Source organism: Pyxicephalus adspersus, chromosome 1 (genome assembly GCF_032062135.1).
Source record: "Pyxicephalus adspersus chromosome 1, UCB_Pads_2.0, whole genome shotgun sequence".
Taxonomy (NCBI): domain Eukaryota; kingdom Metazoa; phylum Chordata; class Amphibia; order Anura; family Pyxicephalidae; genus Pyxicephalus; species Pyxicephalus adspersus.
Genome location: NC_092858.1, coordinates 105,816,199 through 105,833,865, shown reverse-complemented (window position 1 = coordinate 105,833,865; position 17,667 = coordinate 105,816,199). Strand labels below are relative to the sequence as shown.

The 17,667-nt window shown below is 37.0% G+C and overlaps 1 protein-coding gene across 3 annotated transcripts; it reads left to right on the top strand.

Moving 5' to 3' along the window:
• The first annotated feature begins 614 nt into the window (after positions 1 to 614).
• On the top strand, positions 615 to 14,075 carry MLN (motilin). Of its 3 annotated transcripts, XM_072422599.1 has the most exons (5): positions 615 to 798; positions 2,084 to 2,160; positions 9,831 to 9,952; positions 11,553 to 11,645; positions 13,871 to 14,075. In XM_072422599.1, exons 2-5 carry the CDS (start codon positions 2,109 to 2,111, stop codon positions 13,973 to 13,975), a joined length of 372 nt encoding a protein of 123 aa, XP_072278700.1. In that variant the 5' UTR covers positions 615 to 798; positions 2,084 to 2,108; the 3' UTR covers positions 13,976 to 14,075. The 3 variants fall into 3 exon arrangements, 1 of the variants encoding a protein (XP_072278700.1); XR_011922246.1 differs by lacking the exon at positions 2,084 to 2,160 and having other exon boundaries at positions 621 to 798; XR_011922247.1 differs by lacking the exons at positions 615 to 798; positions 2,084 to 2,160 and adding an exon at positions 7,113 to 7,456.
• The last annotated feature ends 3,592 nt before the right edge of the window (positions 14,076 to 17,667 follow it).

The window sequence follows — 17,667 nt, the reverse complement described above, 5'->3', positions numbered from 1 at the left end:
CCAAGTCTCATCAATAAAATCAGTGTCAAGGCTCCACAGGCCAAGTGGTGGACCCACTGTGTTACCTACCCAGTGGGTGAAGACGTGCACAGGGCGCAGGGTTTAAGCAGTAGCGTGGTCTTCTCCAGAGCCTCTAGAGGTGGGGTTGTTGTGCAGCAAGCTACTGCCAGGTTGCAGCCCCCGTGCCCGCCAAGGCGGGTGACTGCTAACAAGCAGGAACGAAAACACAGTGCCAGAGGGAAATCCAAAAGAGTAGTCAAAGAAGCCGAAGGTCAGGGCAGGCAGCAAACAAGAGTCGTCAGGAAACAAGCTGGGGTCGGTACACGGATTACACTGGAACAATACGCAGGGACTGGAGGAGTAAAAACCTGGGAGTGGAACCACAAGGAACTTCTTTGTCCAGGCAACTTCCTGTTGCCAGGTCACTTCCTTAAGAAGGGGATGTTAGGTGATGGGGTGTAGGTCATGTGAGCCGCAGACACCAATCCCACCAGCAGAGGGAGTGCTGGTGATCAGATAGTCTCAGGTGTTATTCAGATGTCTGCCAGCAGATGGAGTGCATCTAAAGAATACCCTGGTTCTCTGAGGTAAGGGAGCAGCTGACAGAGAATCATCTGACCTGGACCAGGAAGTGTGCACAGTGTTGGATCCAGAGGCAGAGATGGTGCTGGCAGCAGGGGAATGCAAGGAGGGTGAGCAAGAAGGAGACACAGATGACCTAGACCTGCGGCGATCTGTGACAATCAGCATCTAAAGCAGCACACTCTTTGGAGCGTCCTCCCCCACTGCATGTTGAAGGTGAGTATGAAATTGAGAATTTTTTACATTCTCGTTGGGTACAGATTTTTCTCAAATATGTATTAGATTGAAAGGGTTAAGGTCCACAGGAGAGGAACTGGATTCCAGCCCATCAAGTTCATGCAGAATAGCTAGATAGAAAGTTTCACAGTGAAAATCCTGAAAATCATGGATAGGGGGAGTATTGCTAGAAGACGCTCCTATGGCTGACAATCCTGGGCTGTGTCCTACCGCAGTGGAGTGCGCCCGGCCTATTCCCTTCGGTGGCATCGCTTGCAGCAGCAGAGGAGTTAGAGGACATAGTGCTCTGCAGCTTGCAGCATCCTTTCCCTTTAGCTGTGTTTTCCCTCCTAGCATCCTCTGCACTGAGACTGCACAGCTGAAGGGTTATTTGGAGCTGTGCTGCAGCTAATTAGCAGAATAGTTCCTAATCAATCCCATGCTGCCATTGGCTGATAGGTCCTGATTAGAGACGAGCGAGAATGGCTCTGGCATTCTCGCAAAAATTTCTTTAAACTTCCAATAGTTTTGCAAAATTTCGGCGAACCAATTTCTCAAAACCATAGGAAGAGGAAATTTAAAAAAAATCCTCCTGTTCGGCGAGAGCTTGACCTCTCAGCGAATCAGAAGACCGTTCTCACTTACATTTTTGCTAAGCGAGAAAGGCTCGATTCGCCGCAAGATCGAACCTAATATTCTTGCTTGCTCATCCCTAGTTCTAAAAGCCTCTCAACTCTCAGATTTCAGTGCCTGTTGTAGCTTTCAACTGGGCTAATCTGTGCTGGAGAGATTATTGTGTGATTTACTATTGCTGACCATTGCCTGTTCCTGGACCCATAGATTATTTGCTGCCAGGATCGACCTCTGCCTGTGACCCTGACTCTGCTTGTGTCTACTCTCTCTGTACCTCGTTTAGTAGATTGATCGCTCGTGTATGACTTTGGCTTTGTTCCCTGGATTTCCCTGGTACCAAAAATAAGACAGGGTCCTATATTTATTTTACCTCTGAAAATCGCATTAGGGCTTATTTTCAGGGAATGTCTTTTTTTTAAATTATTATTCACAATTATTAATCAAGTGAATATGTATTTGAATTTGAACTGAATATGTATTTGAATATTTTACATTTAATATGTCAAAACATCATGTGGCCAATGGAAGTATTAGAGTACTATAGTACAACAACCTATTACAAAACCTGTAACCAATATTACAATGCTATAGAGAGATACCTCTGTGTTACCTGTGACCTGTCAAAAACACATTTTTTTTTCCTATATACAAGAAGTCATGAATAAGAATGGACAAAAATGATTAATGAAAAAAACACAGCTTCAAAAGCAAACATGTGCAACATAACAGGTAAATGTGCTGACAATTAACATATGACTCATAGAGTAACATGCAGACACAGAAACAAAACTTCCAAAGCTTTGTTGACCACAAACAGTAACCAATCTAAATCTGAGTAAAAGCAAAGAAAAAGCAATCAATAAATAAATGTGCATTGCTGCTAATGAATGAAATACTAGCAAAGACCCTTTAAAAAGAGAATCCACCAACCTCTTATTAGTTGTATTGTCACACCAGAGTACCGTAGGTTAATTAACCCTGCTATTTCTTCACCCCTTGCTCCAGTGCTTTGAAAATCTCTCTCTACTCTCTCCTTCCTCTTGGTATCCCTCGGTGTACCACGTGACCACACCCTCCGAAGAAGCCAATAGGGCTTACTTTCGGGGTAGGGCTTATATTTCACCCTTGCATGATTAGCATGCTAGGGCTTACTTTCGGGGTAGGTCTTATTTTCAGGAAAACTTGTACTGCCTGATCTCTGGGCCCCTGGTCCACTGCCAGCCCATCCCCAGACACTATCCTTTCCTGGTGGCAACTGTGTGCTGGGACGCAACCAGTCTCCTGAGGCTGAGCGAGGACTTGCTAAAGGTGAAGACTTTACTGGTGAATATGGTGCATATGGTGCATATGGTGAATACTGGTGCTTTACAGCAGGTCGAGCTAAGGTTAATGGCACTGGATATTATTTTCTCACTAGTACACATGGTAGAAGCATTATTGTCCTTACTTACACAAATCTGAGGGGCATTATTTTCAAATAACATTAATTTGAAAGGCATTATTTTCCCCACTGAGGGAGTATAGGGAGTATCCCCAAATTGAGGGATAATACTTATTATCCCCCTGATACCAATATGAGAGGCAATAGTCTACCCACTGACACAAATGTGAGGGGCATTTTTTTTCCACTGACTCCAGTGTGAGGGGCAGACTTCTCCCACTAGTTAACATAAAGGACAGAACATTACATAAGATCACATACATTATGGAACATGTCCTAATTCAAGCACCTAAACTGACGAACATGTCCATTATGTGTGTTGTCACTATTTCTGCTCTCTGTCATGCTTGCTGCGTCTGACTTCTGAAAAAAACAGAATTTAGGCCGAAGAATCTGCATAATAGCCTGGAAACTAGCATTTCAAAGGAAAAAAACAGCGATGGTAGTCTGAATTATTTTCTTATTAAAAAAGATTCACTGACAACAACATATTAACTAGCTCTGACAAATTAATCAGCCAGTGATTTTATTCTGATAAGCATGTGCATTTCATTTTGTCATAGATTTATTTTATGATGAAAGTATACATGTATTTCAGTTATGGACTCTTCTATCTTCCTTTAAGTGGTGCAGAGCAAATACTTCTCTAAACAATATATAATTTGCTATATTTGAAGACATTCTGCTGCATTTCATCTGTATTATACAAGCAGTTAGGTTCTTAGATGAAGAATAGATAGTGTATTTATTATAGCCTACCTATTTTATCCAACATACCATTGGGAAAAATGCCATAAAAATGGTGTAGTTTTACATTAGTATAGGTGTTTCTAATTTTATCGGTTGTGGCTGGCTGAATTTTCAATATTTAATGTCTGTTTTTGACAGTTTGTAAGTTTTTATGTGCTCTTTCCTTGTTACATCCATTTGTGTCAGCTTTGAAAGAATGATATTTTTACAAAGTATATTAAGACAAAGTATACATACAGTATGTAGCCATTAGCTCATCACTCCATGTCCATTTTGCTATGTCTGTACAAAAATGTAGATGCTAGCCTTTCACATATAATTATAGAAGATATTTCACAAGTCAGTATTAATGATGCAGGTGTAAGAGTAATGATAATTCAATGAGCAATTTAGAAGGCATGTGACCCTCACTATTACTTTATGAGCAGAAAAGCTACTGATAAAAACCCAATAAATAACTAAAAGCTGGATAGATTCCCAGCTACACGTACATTATTTATTTGACTATGGAAGCTCACTTGAGAATATTCCAATATACAAAGATTCCTAATAACACAGTGGAAACAGCAGATTTTAACCACTTGACTAAATGTTTACTGTTTCACTATAATTGCCTTGACTGTGGTATGCAAGAGCCTCTCCTTTTACCCCCCCCCCCCTTTTCTTCCCCCCCTCCCCCCACCTTTTCCTTTTTACAACCAGGTAAACCCCCCCTCCCAGGCAGCAGGTCCTCTCCATATTTCAACTTCTTTGAACATGAACCAGAGATGGGTGTTACAATTGATATAACTACTGTTCCCAGGCACTACACCACCGCCTTAGGAACTATATCCATCCCCCTCACCATCCCCACATTAACCATTACCATTCCATTGATACCATTTTGCAGACCCCATACTTTAAATGGCTCTCCCAACCTAACACTTCAACCAACACCTACATGACACACTGCCTTCGAGGAACTCACACCGCCAACAACTCCCTTAACATCATTCACAATTCTGACCCACCCTTTGATTTCACCAGCATATATAGCCCATTATCTCCCACCCTATGTTTTCTTATTAAAGCCTATCATATCACATTACCCTTCCCCCCCCCATCACTCCATCACCTGACCTCTGTCCTTCTCCCTACAGTCATGTATGCCCCCGCCTAGCTCCCTTCTCGCAGGCTCCTGGGCCTCACTTTACCATCATTTAGCTGGGCATAGTGAGGCTAAATAGTAAAACATAGAAAAAAAATATTATACATAATACCGCATCCTTTTACATACACCACTAATTCAACATAAAATTGTGGGACTTTTTAGGTACTCACAGTAATCCCACTAAAAAATCAACAACTTATATTTCCAATTCATCAATAAAATATATAAAAACATATTGTTTCTTCCTTCTATGGGGTTAGTAAAGCATTTCCAAATACTTTGCAGTGTATTATGTGTTTCACATATATTTGCTTCCTCAGAAAAGACAACATGCACATCACAATAACACCATATAAGCATTGTCATTTCACTGGTATACACACTAGGAAACCTGTGTTAGAGACCTCTTTGGGGGAGACCTCAACCAGTGATGTACATTAAGTGTTCAATTGTCTGTGATCAGCTAGATTCACAGTTAAATATTTTGCACACGTGCATACAGATGTGTGAATTGCTGCAGACTGTTGGCATGTGTAGTTGTGCATATCTCTTAAAAATTGCATATGTGGAGTTACAGGATAATAGGTGAATACACAGCAGATTATGGTGTAGATGTATGCTAGCTGATCATGAAAAGTTAAAGTATTCTATAACATTGGCTATAGATGTTTCTTGGATTAAATGTCTAAGTCCATAAGCAGAGACACCAGTTCTCAGCTTAAGGTCTTCATTGGGCCTTCCTGTTGCTAAAAAACGCTCATTTGTTGTCTTTTCTGCTCTGCAGTTATGATGGTATTTATCTTGCTGATGAGAGGCTTTACAAATTGCAGCAACTGTTTGAAACAATCATTTGACATCCTCTGGTAATTTTTGAAATCATTTGGATTGTTCTCCTCCAGCTCTTTTAACAAAGAAATATGTGATAAATGGTCACGATTCAGCAATGATTACTTAGACCAAACACTACTCTTCTTATGGTTCTTCTCTTGAGTTATGTGTTTCAGAGAAGCTCTTTTAACTGCTAAAGCTAGCTGTTGTTTGCTATCCAGAAAAAATGTAATACTACAGAAACAAAGTTTTTTCAAAGAACTTTCTAGCAGTAAAAGGCTGCTAGTTACTTTTAATTGTGCTCCTGAATTAAAAATAAATATGTTGCTATTACAGAGATTGTACATAAAAGATAATTTTCATATATCCAACAACAGTTTAAGTTGCCTTCCATATGATGTTTTTATTAGAACTAGTGTGCTTGTAGTAGCATTGTATCTTAAGTAGTCATAGTGAGAGCAAACAGGTTTTATGGAGAGGCAGGAGTTCTTGCCACAGGATCTTGGTGGTCTGCTTGGAATAATTAGGATTTAGGGTGGAAAAGGTAAAGCAGGAAGGGGTGGGGGGATAGAAAGGCGGCTAGACTGCTTGGATAGGTTGGAGGTGTAGAAGAGGTAGAGAATTAGGTAGAAAAGAGAATGGGGGGGGGGGGGGCGCACGGTGACAATTTGTTTTAGCAAAAACTTTTTTTTTAAAAAAATAATATTTATTGAAAGGTAAACAGTGAGGTCTAGTATAGAAAGCACAGGAACAGAGGTGTAACAATAGAATACTAGACATTACAATCATTATATTTAGCTAACAGTGGGCAGAAACTTTAAAAAATAACATCAATCCACATAGATTCCACATCATTTTTGAGACGTATGATGGAGAAAGGGGAAGGCTGGTTAACAATTCTGAAAAAGAGAGGGGTGGGAGAGGGTTTCAGGTAAATGAACACAGTAAAAAAGGTGTGAGAAAATACAATGGGATGACAATGGGAAACGTCTTGCAAAACTCTTTAACCAGTGGTTTACTGATTACGATTTTCAGACCCAATTGCTAAGCAGAAAAGAAATCTAAAAAGTATCTAAATGATTCACATGAACAGTATAAAGTGTATGATCATGTGGCAGGTTACTATTAACACATTAAATATATATTAAAAAGCAGCGAATATGATAATAATCATACATTTATTGCAAGTGAATAATGTGCTGTAAATTTAAACATATTTATCAAGAAAACAACCTACAGTAAATGTTGCATTCACTGTTTTAAAGATTGAGCTCTAAGTTATTTTTAAAAGTAAAATACCTTTTTAGTTATTCCACTTAGTTCTGTTTTAAAGAAGACTTTGTAATTATGGTATTTATGTACATTTTTGCATTCCTCAATTGTACTGAATCCATAGCAAGTGTTCATTATTAGCCAGGAAAAGAACATTTTACAGATTGAATAGGTAAAGCATCTAAAATTTATATTTAACCTGAACAGAATAAATGCAAATGTTGGGTTTAATTAAAAAAAAAAAAAAAAGAAATATAATTTTAAACCCTTCAAAATAGGATAATTAGGCATCAGAATGTATAAAGTGCTTTGTTAAAATAAATGTATGTTTGCATAACTGGATGGGACATAAGGAAACTGAGTAACAGAAAAACACAAGCAGGACAGAAAGTATTCCATCAGCACTAAAGCTTGACATCACAAGAGCAATAAAAATGATTGTTTCTAAGGGCTGAAAAAATCTGTATTTGATGTCAGTGCTACGCCTCCTATCCTGACATATAAAAGATAGCAGTGACATTAGACGCTGACATAGGGTCTGAAGATTCCCAATCTATACTTTAAAGGCAAACAAAACAAGATAGGTGAGTAAATTATTACACTATTTGGTCTTTTATAATAGTCACATTCCTCATAACTTACTTTATCTTTACACCACAGAGCTTAATCCACAGATTCTAGGGCTAAAAGAACATTGTAGTAATTGACTTTTGTTACTGTTCTGTATTTAATGTTTCACTTATTTTAATGCCATAAAGACTGTACAGGCAAAGCCGTAAAAAAGATGGCCCAAAAGCAGTATACATGTCTTTTGGTATGCAGTTTTCTTAAAGTGTCAGGGTACCCAAAACTGCTGCAGCGATCAAGACAAAATGGGTGCGCAGAGCCTCCTGCGATACCTACGTCACGCATCCCGGGAGGCTCCTTGCTGCTCCTTTGAGCATGGGCAGAAAGGGCATTTTCCTACACTAAGGGGAAGGAGATGTCAAACTCACGCATGCGCAGTGACATTGGCATTTATTTTCTTCCCCTTTACAGCAGTCTACATCACCTGAACTCACCAGCACAGTGCAAGATCAGGTGACTTAGCCAGAAGAAAGAAATAGAAGGGTGAAGATGGCAGCACCCAGCGCTTTCTCTGTACGGAAACGAAAGAGAATTCCAGGACAGCATGGGACACAATCGAGGAAAGGTCCAACGCAGTTGAGGGATCTGCAGATTTAAAAGTGTGATTTTTTTAATTTTTTAGTTTAGTTTCACTTTAAGGTGATTGTAGCCCTATTAGTGCACTTGCATCATCAACATAGTAGACTGCTGTATGTGATACCTTGTGTATTTGTACTAACATTTACATTTTCAGAAAAGGCTTTTGTGGGTCACCCCCACTTTTTCTCTGGTTCAAGCAGTACTGGCACACAAGGGTTTAGCAGAATGTTAAAATATCTGTAAAGACAACAATCTCTGAGAAAAAAGACAAAAACAAAACAACACATGATAATGAAGAATAGTGGAAAAGTAAATCAGATAAGGGCACACAGGGGCTTTTGGGTATAGGAGGGTGGAAGAAAAGAGTCACAGAAGTGGGAATGGTCAATAGCAAAAACACTAAAAAATGTAAAGATAGTTTCAAGTAAGAGCAGGTGTAGTAACTAAGAGCTACGTTTTTTTTTTTATTTTTTCTATTGCCGTCCATAATCTCATGTCCAGTTAATTGAGACAGCAGAACAAGTTAAGAGGGAAAAGCAAGACATAGACAATAATAAAACCTAATTCTTACCTATCTTCCCATTTTGATGACAAAAGTGTTTTGATGCCACCTGTGTTTCCACTGGAAAGACTCATTTTTATATGTATAAACAGGAAGTAAAGTTAAATTTGTGCCATGAAACACGCCCCACAAAGCTTAATCCAAAGATTCTGCTGTCTCAATTAACTGGACATGAGATTATGGACGGCAAGACCACAAATATTAGTGGAAATAGAAGGTGAGGTAGTTTTTTTTAGTCGGGGTGGTTGCTATGATGCTATAATGGTTACTAAGGTAAACAAAGAAGTTTCTGGAGTAGTAGGCTATAAATAGAATGTGTTACCTTGTTTTTATAATTGATTTTTAATACAAAAAAGGAGCTCTATCATGTCAAAAAATTAATCAAATGCTGAATCTGTTGTTAGATTACTACGTTCTTGCTGCCAAAATCTGTACATTATGGATCTATGTTAAGTAAGAGTATACACATAATTAGGTTCTCAACCTGAACCCCACTCCAGAGCATTTATATTTTTGGCTTTCCATATAGTCTTTGAAGAATAGAAATTCTGGCAAACCATGCGTATTACCACATTGCACAATATTGCCTGTATTACACTAGATGCTTGCTAACAGGTGGAGAAAGAAGAATAACCACAGCTTTCACTTCCAATCAGCAGACTGGGGCTGGGTTCTTGACCAAGTTGTTCTGCCTACCTATCTGAAATTCTACTATTGAGACACATAGCTCCATTCTTGGAATCTTACAGATATTGGTAGGGAGCTCTAGGAGTACATTGTACAGAGTATGTGCCCCAGGTAGTATTTACTAAAACAAAAAGAGAAAGGGGAAAGTGTTTATGTAGTCAGAAGGAGCATGCAAAGTCTCTCTTTCCACAAATATTACCTTCTAGCAATATTTGAGGGCAGTTTCCTTCCCCTATAACTGCAGTATTAGCCACTAAACTTACCATGCTGTCTTGCAATATCTATATCAGAATGGCCAAGCATAGTTAAATGTTTCTTGTCTCAAAAAGTTCACATTTATGTATTTTCACTGTATATTCAGCTACCTGGAGTTTGACTTTAAAATAAAAATGTTATTAGTATCAAACCTCTGTGTGGAAATTTATCCCTGCAGGATCACAAAAATAGTTGAAATATTTATTGCATATGTCTGTGTAGCCTAATCTCTTTTTTCTTTTTGTCAGCAATGGTCTCTCGTGCAGTATTGTCGATTTTACTCATCACATATGGTTTGTGCATGTTGGCTGAGAGGACACAGGGGAGTTTCCTTCATTTTTTCTCACACAGCGATGCTTGTAATATGCAGGTATTATGGGCACATTTGTTACTAAACAAAAAAAGTCCTTTTCCCCATAGCTCATTCCAACTTTGCTGATATGCAAATGTATTTTTTAAAAAAATGACAGCTAAAGCATTAGTTTATTAAAATAATATTAAGTTGTTTTTAGTGATATTTACTGATATCTGTGCAAACATTTTAGAAACTAGTTATTTGAATATTAAAAAAAAAAAAAAATTATGGGATGTGTTATAATTTTAAAACGCAGCGTGGACCAGAAATAATACTGTAGTCACATGCAATGTTCTGTCTCTAAAAAATACCTGATTTTCTTTGCAGCTACTAGTTTAGAACTTTGACAAAATAATATAGTAATGTGAATAATACAAACTCCTGACAATGAAATATGTACTGTAGCACATACTTATAAGTGTATCTGCAATTAAAGATCATTTCTAAGACCCCCTGCAAAGTCCCTTGAATACTTGTTAAGCCTATCGGTAAATACAAAAATCAGCAATACAGATATGGCACTGGTTATAACCCCTTTCCACTTTTTTGAAAAAAAAAAATAAAAAAAAATTTAAAAACTTTCTATTCTGTACATAAAGAGTTTATGGGAGAATGTGCAGTAATTTATAGAAAAATGTGTGCCCCTTGAAGCAGAGTGGAGCTATTATTAGGTTTACCCGTCCATATCTACAACAGAGTTAATGCAATGTTTGCATCCATGTCCCAAACAATGCATATTTTTACTTCACTTGAAAAATGAAAAGTAAATAACAGAAAATTAGAATTTCACGTCTGTATGTTAAAGGGAAAATGTCAAATGCTTCTCCTTAGATATATATATATATATATATATATATATATATATATATATAATATATATATATATATATATATATATATATATATATATATACACACACATATAAACATATATTTATCCCCTGCAACTGTAATTAACTACTATTTTTTATAGACATGTAGTAATTAAGGTTTACAGGACCTTTTAAATATCAGTGCACATTTCTGTATACTAAAATACTGAAAATGTCTACTAACATAGTCATAACTATAAATAAAAGTGTTTGACATTCCTGCTAGCTTAAAGAAACTTTAAGCACCAAAATACATTTTCTCTAATGAGACTGCACTAAACATTAGTTGGTATGTTTATATGGAGTTCATAGGAGGCTTTGAGAATATATAAATATTACAAACTGAAGCTCTGCTGTGTAGTCTTAATGTGTTTTTACCTACTGAGGCTTTGATATTCAATTTTTTTAGTTTCTACCCAAATTATTGTCTTAGCTTTAGAGTAAAACACATTGGTAATAAATACTATGAATGTGATTTAAACATATTATACAGAGAAAACTGGGAGGTGGAGTGAGGAACCACTGTATGTTTGTGATTGAGCTATTATAAATATATATACATCGCCCTATTAAATGTCAACTTTGCCCAGTGAGTGATTAGGGAAAGTGAGGGGTAGGAAAAAAATATTTTCTTATATCCTTACAGGTTATATCTACTTTTAGTTTAGATGTGGCTTTTGGTTGCATTAATGGTAACCACTGCTTATGTATATATTGTTTTTTTCCTTTGATTCCTGCTGCAGAAGGGAGGGCCATGCAAAAAGTTCTTGCAGCAAAGATCAGAAGGAGGTGATCTACGAGGTGTTGGAAATCTGGAAGAAGAAGACGTTATTAAAGTAAAACATCCTTTTGTTTTCTTGCAGATTTGCTGGAATTTTTATTTAATGCTTGGGTAAAGGCAGTTTAAAAGCAGACAATTTTATAAATTACTTACTCTATATTCTCCAGTCTGAATCTTTAGGTATGTAATTTTCATGCTAAGATCAATTACCCCTAACTGTGTGAATACAATTGTTTGAGTTTAATGATCAAAAATAACTAACAAAAACAATATATCATCATATATTTTATAAAAGTAAAAGACTCAAGGCACTTTATAGAATGTGGTAAAGTTTGCATAGTAACGAAGCTTAGTGTCAGATCACACCCTTGGATTTACAATTAAGTTCTTTATATTTAACTCTAGATGACTATAGGGAATGCATTTTCTCTTCATTTTATAGTCTTTTTAATTCCGGCAGACGGAGAGGGCAATTTTACATAAGTGTATTTAAAAAAAGACAGTAATATGAGTGGGGAAAGAAATTCACATTATCTGTCTTTACTTGTGAAAAAATTCTACATCTCATTCTGCCCCATTAAAATAATAGTTGTGAGAAGTTAAAAAAAAGCTGAGAGTGATTACATAAAAACACAGTTTCAGACCCTTATGAATATGTGAAAAATATAAAGTTAAACAAGACTGTGCAGGGTTTTCTCAATTATTCTGAAAAAAATCATTGTCAGTAAGCAGACTAGAGTCTGGGGTATTTAATCTAGGGTAAATTTCACAGCTTCTGAAAAATTTTATAAAATAACAACTAGAAGCTTTTTTATATTGAGAAAGCCAAACACGTAGATTATCTTGGATTATCAACCTTGGATATGCTGGAGTTGGTATACTCAGAAGGTATAAGAACTGCTGAGATGAACCTCTCCTGAAGAATGGTTGATCAGTAGAATTGTCATTGTAGGATCCAACGGTATCTCTGCTATCAACCAGGCTTTGCTGCTTTGAGATGTCATTTAGCAATTTAATGGTCCAGTGCACAGGACAAATTGTCAGACAGCATTTGGTAGGTTAGACTTACCAAGAAGTGACAGGGTTCAAAGGCCAGAATAGCTGCCCACTCTTGTGTTACCTACTTTACCTTTTATCTCTGCAGTCAAATAATATACGTACCTTTGCAGAATAATAGTATTTTTGCCTGTATTGGTATAAAATGTACCTTCGAACTACACAGGAGAACATTCATTCAAATTATGATGCTGGCCATTATAAGTACAAGAAGACCTGGGTGTACTGTTTGATTGGGCAGCCAAGTGGCAAATGACATTTAATAAAAATGTAAAATTGTGCACTTGGGGGCTAACAACATGCATGCTTCATACTGTCTAGGGGGAATACAATTGGGGGAGTCAGAAATGGAAAAGGGTCTGGGGGTTTTGGTAGATTATAGACTTATTAACAGCATGCAATGTCAAGCTGCAATATCTAAAGCTAGTAAAGTACTTTCTTGTATTAAAAGAGGAATAGACTGCAAAGATTGAGACATAAACTGTACAAAGCATTGGTACTATAAACTACAACTAAACTAATAAAAGGAATGAAGAAGCTCAGCTATGAGGAGAGATTAGCTGAACTGAATCTATTCTCCCTTGAGAAGAGACAATTAAGGGGGGATATGATCACTCTGTATAAATATATAAATGGTCCATATAGATAACTCTCAATTATTTACAATTATTCACTTTGAGATCATTACAAAGAACAAAAGGGCACTCTTTGCATCTGGAGGAAAAGAAGTTTAAGCTCCAGATAAGGAAGGGATTCTTCACTTTAAGGTCTGTGAAAATGTGGTGGAAGTATGTGGAACTACTCAGGAAGTAGTTTCAGCAACTTCTATAGAATGCTCTATAGAAGAAGAAAAAGCTGGATGTTTTTCTAGAAACACAGAATTTACCTGGTTATTAAGGATTTAAAGATAACAGAGACTGTTGATCCAGGGAACATCCGATTGCCTCATGGAATCTGGAAGGATTTTTTTTCCCGTTGAAGCAAATTGTACCAGGGATTTTTTGCCTTCCTCTGAACCAACTATGTCTTATAGGGTTTTATTTCTGGGATATGTTTGTTTCTGTAGTGGCTGAACTTGATGGACTTATGTCTTTTTTCAACCTAACCTACTATGTAACTATGTAAGTATTGGTTACATACACAGTGCCAATGTACTGCATAAAAGGGAAGCTTATGTTTCAAAATTTCTCAAACTATATATTTTTTTTTCTCACACTTCTTCAGTTCAAGGCCCCTGTTGAGATTGAGCTGAGGCTGGACTCACAACAGATTGATAACTACAGAAATTTTGTAGAAGACATGTTTGGTGATGAAGCTCAGAAGTCTTAATGTATTATTTGGTCACCTGCATCTTACCTAAATCACAGGATAAAAATGAAAACCACTGTCATTTTAGTTAAACAAGCTGAATAAATATATGAAATATGTGCTTTTATGAGACTCTTTGAATGGAAAACCAAATACACATTTTCTTACATTTCTACATTACTTGATACGTGCTATAATTTTAAAATCTGCCTAACTGCATCAAAAAGAACAGTTTTGTTTCCATGGAAATGGTAATGCTCTTAGTTGAGTGATTTAGTGACATTTTATAGTCAGGGAGGTAAGTAATAAATGATTTTATAAGGAAAGAAGGTTTTTTTACTGACAAAGACAAGGTAATATACTTAAAGCTAGCCTAACATAATCAGAATATAAATATTTCATTATGTGTAATTGTTGTTTTTATTTAAACTAATTTGGCATTTATTCTTTCATAGAAATATTTCATGTTTCATTTAGTGATTTGAGTTATTACAAGCCATAGGCCTTTGTATTTTCAAAAACTTTTCAGTGACATCTGGACATGTTGTTCTTTCCTACTAGCAGCCATTGGTATTACATGCTAAATTTTATTTATGTTATGACTGCTAGTGAGGTGATGTAAAGAAGACCCAAATTAGCGGAAATATTTTTTTTACAAACTGTTAAAGAAATAATTGTTATTATATAATTACTTTTTGGAGCCCAGGTTTATCCAGCATGTGTTTCCACTTTCTTCAATCCAAAGGGCATTATTTTAATACTCCACATATTACCCAAATTATGCAGCGTTGAGCAAACTTTCCTCTTTGCTGTGTTCTTTGCATATCCTTAAACTTTTAAGCATTTGAGAACATTGTCACATTACCTCCACAATTGCATTATTACGGAAAGATTTTGATTTCTTCAATTCTTCTTTTTCATTAGTATAGGAGGTGCAAGTGGGGTGGTGCTAGTTACATGGTTTTACTTGCTTCAGATTTGCAAATCAACTAGTGCAAAAGTTGTAGATTAGAAGAACTCTGTGCTGTTTTAATAATACCAAGAAGCAGCAGAAACATTGGGCCTAAATATTTAAAACTCTCCAAGGCTGGAGAGGATACACTTTTATCATTTAGGCTGGGTGATCCAGCAAACCTGGAATGGATTTCTTAAAAGTCATTTGCTACTTTTTAGCAAATGTTTTCAATCCTGGACCAGATCCATTTCTGGTTTGCTGGCTGGACTATCTTGCTTCAATGATGAAAGTGTATCCCCCCCCAGCCTTGGAAAGCTTTAATAAATCAGGCCCTATATGTTGCACTTTATTTTTTTTACTGAAAAAACTTGGTTGGGTTCTATACTGTGCTGAATTTTTTTTAGTTTCAGGAATATTGGAGATATATAGATAGGAGAGAGTGCAGGGAATGTTTGGTTTTAAAGTATTTTTGTGTGACATTTTGACAACCAACTGCCTATTGCAGCATTCCCCTTTGTTTACTGTAACAACTAGCAGAGTCTGTTGTTAGGTATACAGCAGGTGTTTCCTCATTGTATACCCATGTAAAACAAATATCAGAGTTTCCAAATGATTATGCAAAACCAAGTTTCCGTCTTGGTTTTTGCTAAATCATTGATATATTGATCATTTACTTGATCGTGCACAAATCTACACCAGCAGCATGGGAGCTGTGTCCATGCTGCTGTCATTACCCCCATGTATAAACCTATATGTAGTCTCCCGCACCGATTGTTGTAAAAACCTGAAATTTTCAGGATAAACAGGGGGCTGATACTAAACTAATTTTGAGCCCCTTCAACATAACAAGTTGCCAGATAAAAGCATTAAATCCTAATAACAATCAAGGAACTTTAAAACTCATTAAAGTTGAACTTAAGTGAAAATAAAAAAATGACACCTTTACTTGCACGGATCAGTGACATGCCACTTCATTTGGCAAAAAAAAAAATCTGGCCACTTACATTCTCTGAACCTCAATTTCTATTTAACAGTATATAAAGGGGAAATGTAAGATAACTGGGCAATTCTTGTGGCTACCCTCCCCCTGCATGAAAACTTCATCACTTCTACCATACAATGGTGCCCTGTCACATATAAATGTCCCTTTATGTTCTTTGAACCCCAATTTCTCTTAAATGGTAAGCTGTAAGTATATTTAAATGTACTGTAGGTGCAAGTGGGGAACTCTTGTGGCTAACTAACCCTAAAATTTTATTGCTGCAGCGCCATCACATGACAGCATTAGCGCCAGCAGCCCCCCTTATACTGTTCTAAAGCTGGTAACAGTGTGACAGCAGGGGTGCAACCAGCGGGAGCGCAGGCAGCCCTCCCCACACTGCCTACACAGGAGCTGCTGGGAATGGCAGAGCAATATATATAAAGCTTACTCCTGTCTGCCATTCTCAGCAGCTCTGCCACCTGACAGCACACAAGCTCTTACACTACTCTGCTTTTCTCAGCTAGTGAGCTGACATAAGGCTGAGAATAGCAGAGTAGTGTAAGCCGTAGATATACTGAGTTTAATAAAGAATAACATTTTATTCTATGTTACTGGGCCCTGCTGTCAGAAAGGTTGGGGACCAATGCTTTAAGGTATTAGTGAATTAAACAATTAGGCAATACATGTGATGAAGTCATTATGAAGTCGGGCAGGCGCCAAGCACTACTCATGGTGAAGATGGTCTAAACTCAGGACAGGAGACAGGCAGTTAATGTCATCATAACAGGACAGGGTCAGAGAAACAAAGAAACAGGAAGCGAGGTCAGGGTCAAACAGGCAGTATATCACTGAGCAAGTAACAAGCTGAAGACTAGAAAGGCTTAAATAGGACTAGCAGCCAATAGTAAGACAGTAACATGACCAGCAACCTATCTGCTTATTGGCTGCAGGACATACTCTCTAAGCCTCTCTGGCTGTGCACAATGTGCTAGAAATGCTGTGATGTACTGTACTGGGTTAGCAGTCCCTTGCACCTCGAATGTAGTCCCAACCATTGTGGTTGTATGACTTTCCTTTTTACTTTGGTGTTCTATCCAACTGGAAAATTGAGAATAATTTATTATCTGTAGGCATCACACACTTATATCTCTCACGTTCATATTTAGCACTGTGTTTGTTAGTCACTGCTCTCCTCTAGAAATAGCGTAAAAATTACATTGCGGAATGGTGACACATGATTAACACTCATATTTGTTATCTGTATGTGTGAATAAAATTGAAAAAATATATGAGAAAATAGGAAAAGAAAATCTAATTGAAGAAATAGGTGAGACTTTATTATCCATAAGAAAAAAAAAAAACATGTCATGTGAGCTCTTCCTGCTCAGTGGGGTTTTTAGAAACTTATTTAATGCAGGCTTATGTTGTTAAAGGATCCATTATCTATCTGGATTGTTGATGGGGTTACTCCAACTAGGAGTGAAATGTAGAATGTTTTCATGACTTCACTGTGAATCACTAATACAGTTTTGTCAACCCTAAAACAGGAGTTTTAAAAAGTGGAATGAAAGTATGGGTGGTGAAAAATAGGAAAAAGACGCACAGAGAAACAGCTTACAAAATCTGGATTTGTATTTGTCAGAGTTTAAAAAGCACATTGGGAGGGATGAAATAGCAGTACCAAAAAGGCACAGCAGAGTGGTAAGTCGTCTGCAGTAAGCGTCAATTAAACTAAGCGGCCTTTTTTATATTAGAGATGGGGTAGCACTATTCCCT

Bases quoted from the DNA above. Each gene is read 5' to 3' on its own strand.
- MLN (XM_072422599.1), top strand. From the start codon at position 2,109: ATGATTAATGAAAAAAACACAGCTTCAAAAGCAAACATGTGCAACATA. The intron at 2,161-9,830 runs GTAAATGTGCTG...TCTTTTTGTCAG, and splicing joins AAACATGTGCAACATAACAG to CAATGGTCTCTCGTGCAGTA. The intron at 11,646-13,870 runs GTAAAACATCCT...ACACTTCTTCAG, and splicing joins AAGAAGAAGACGTTATTAAA to TTCAAGGCCCCTGTTGAGAT.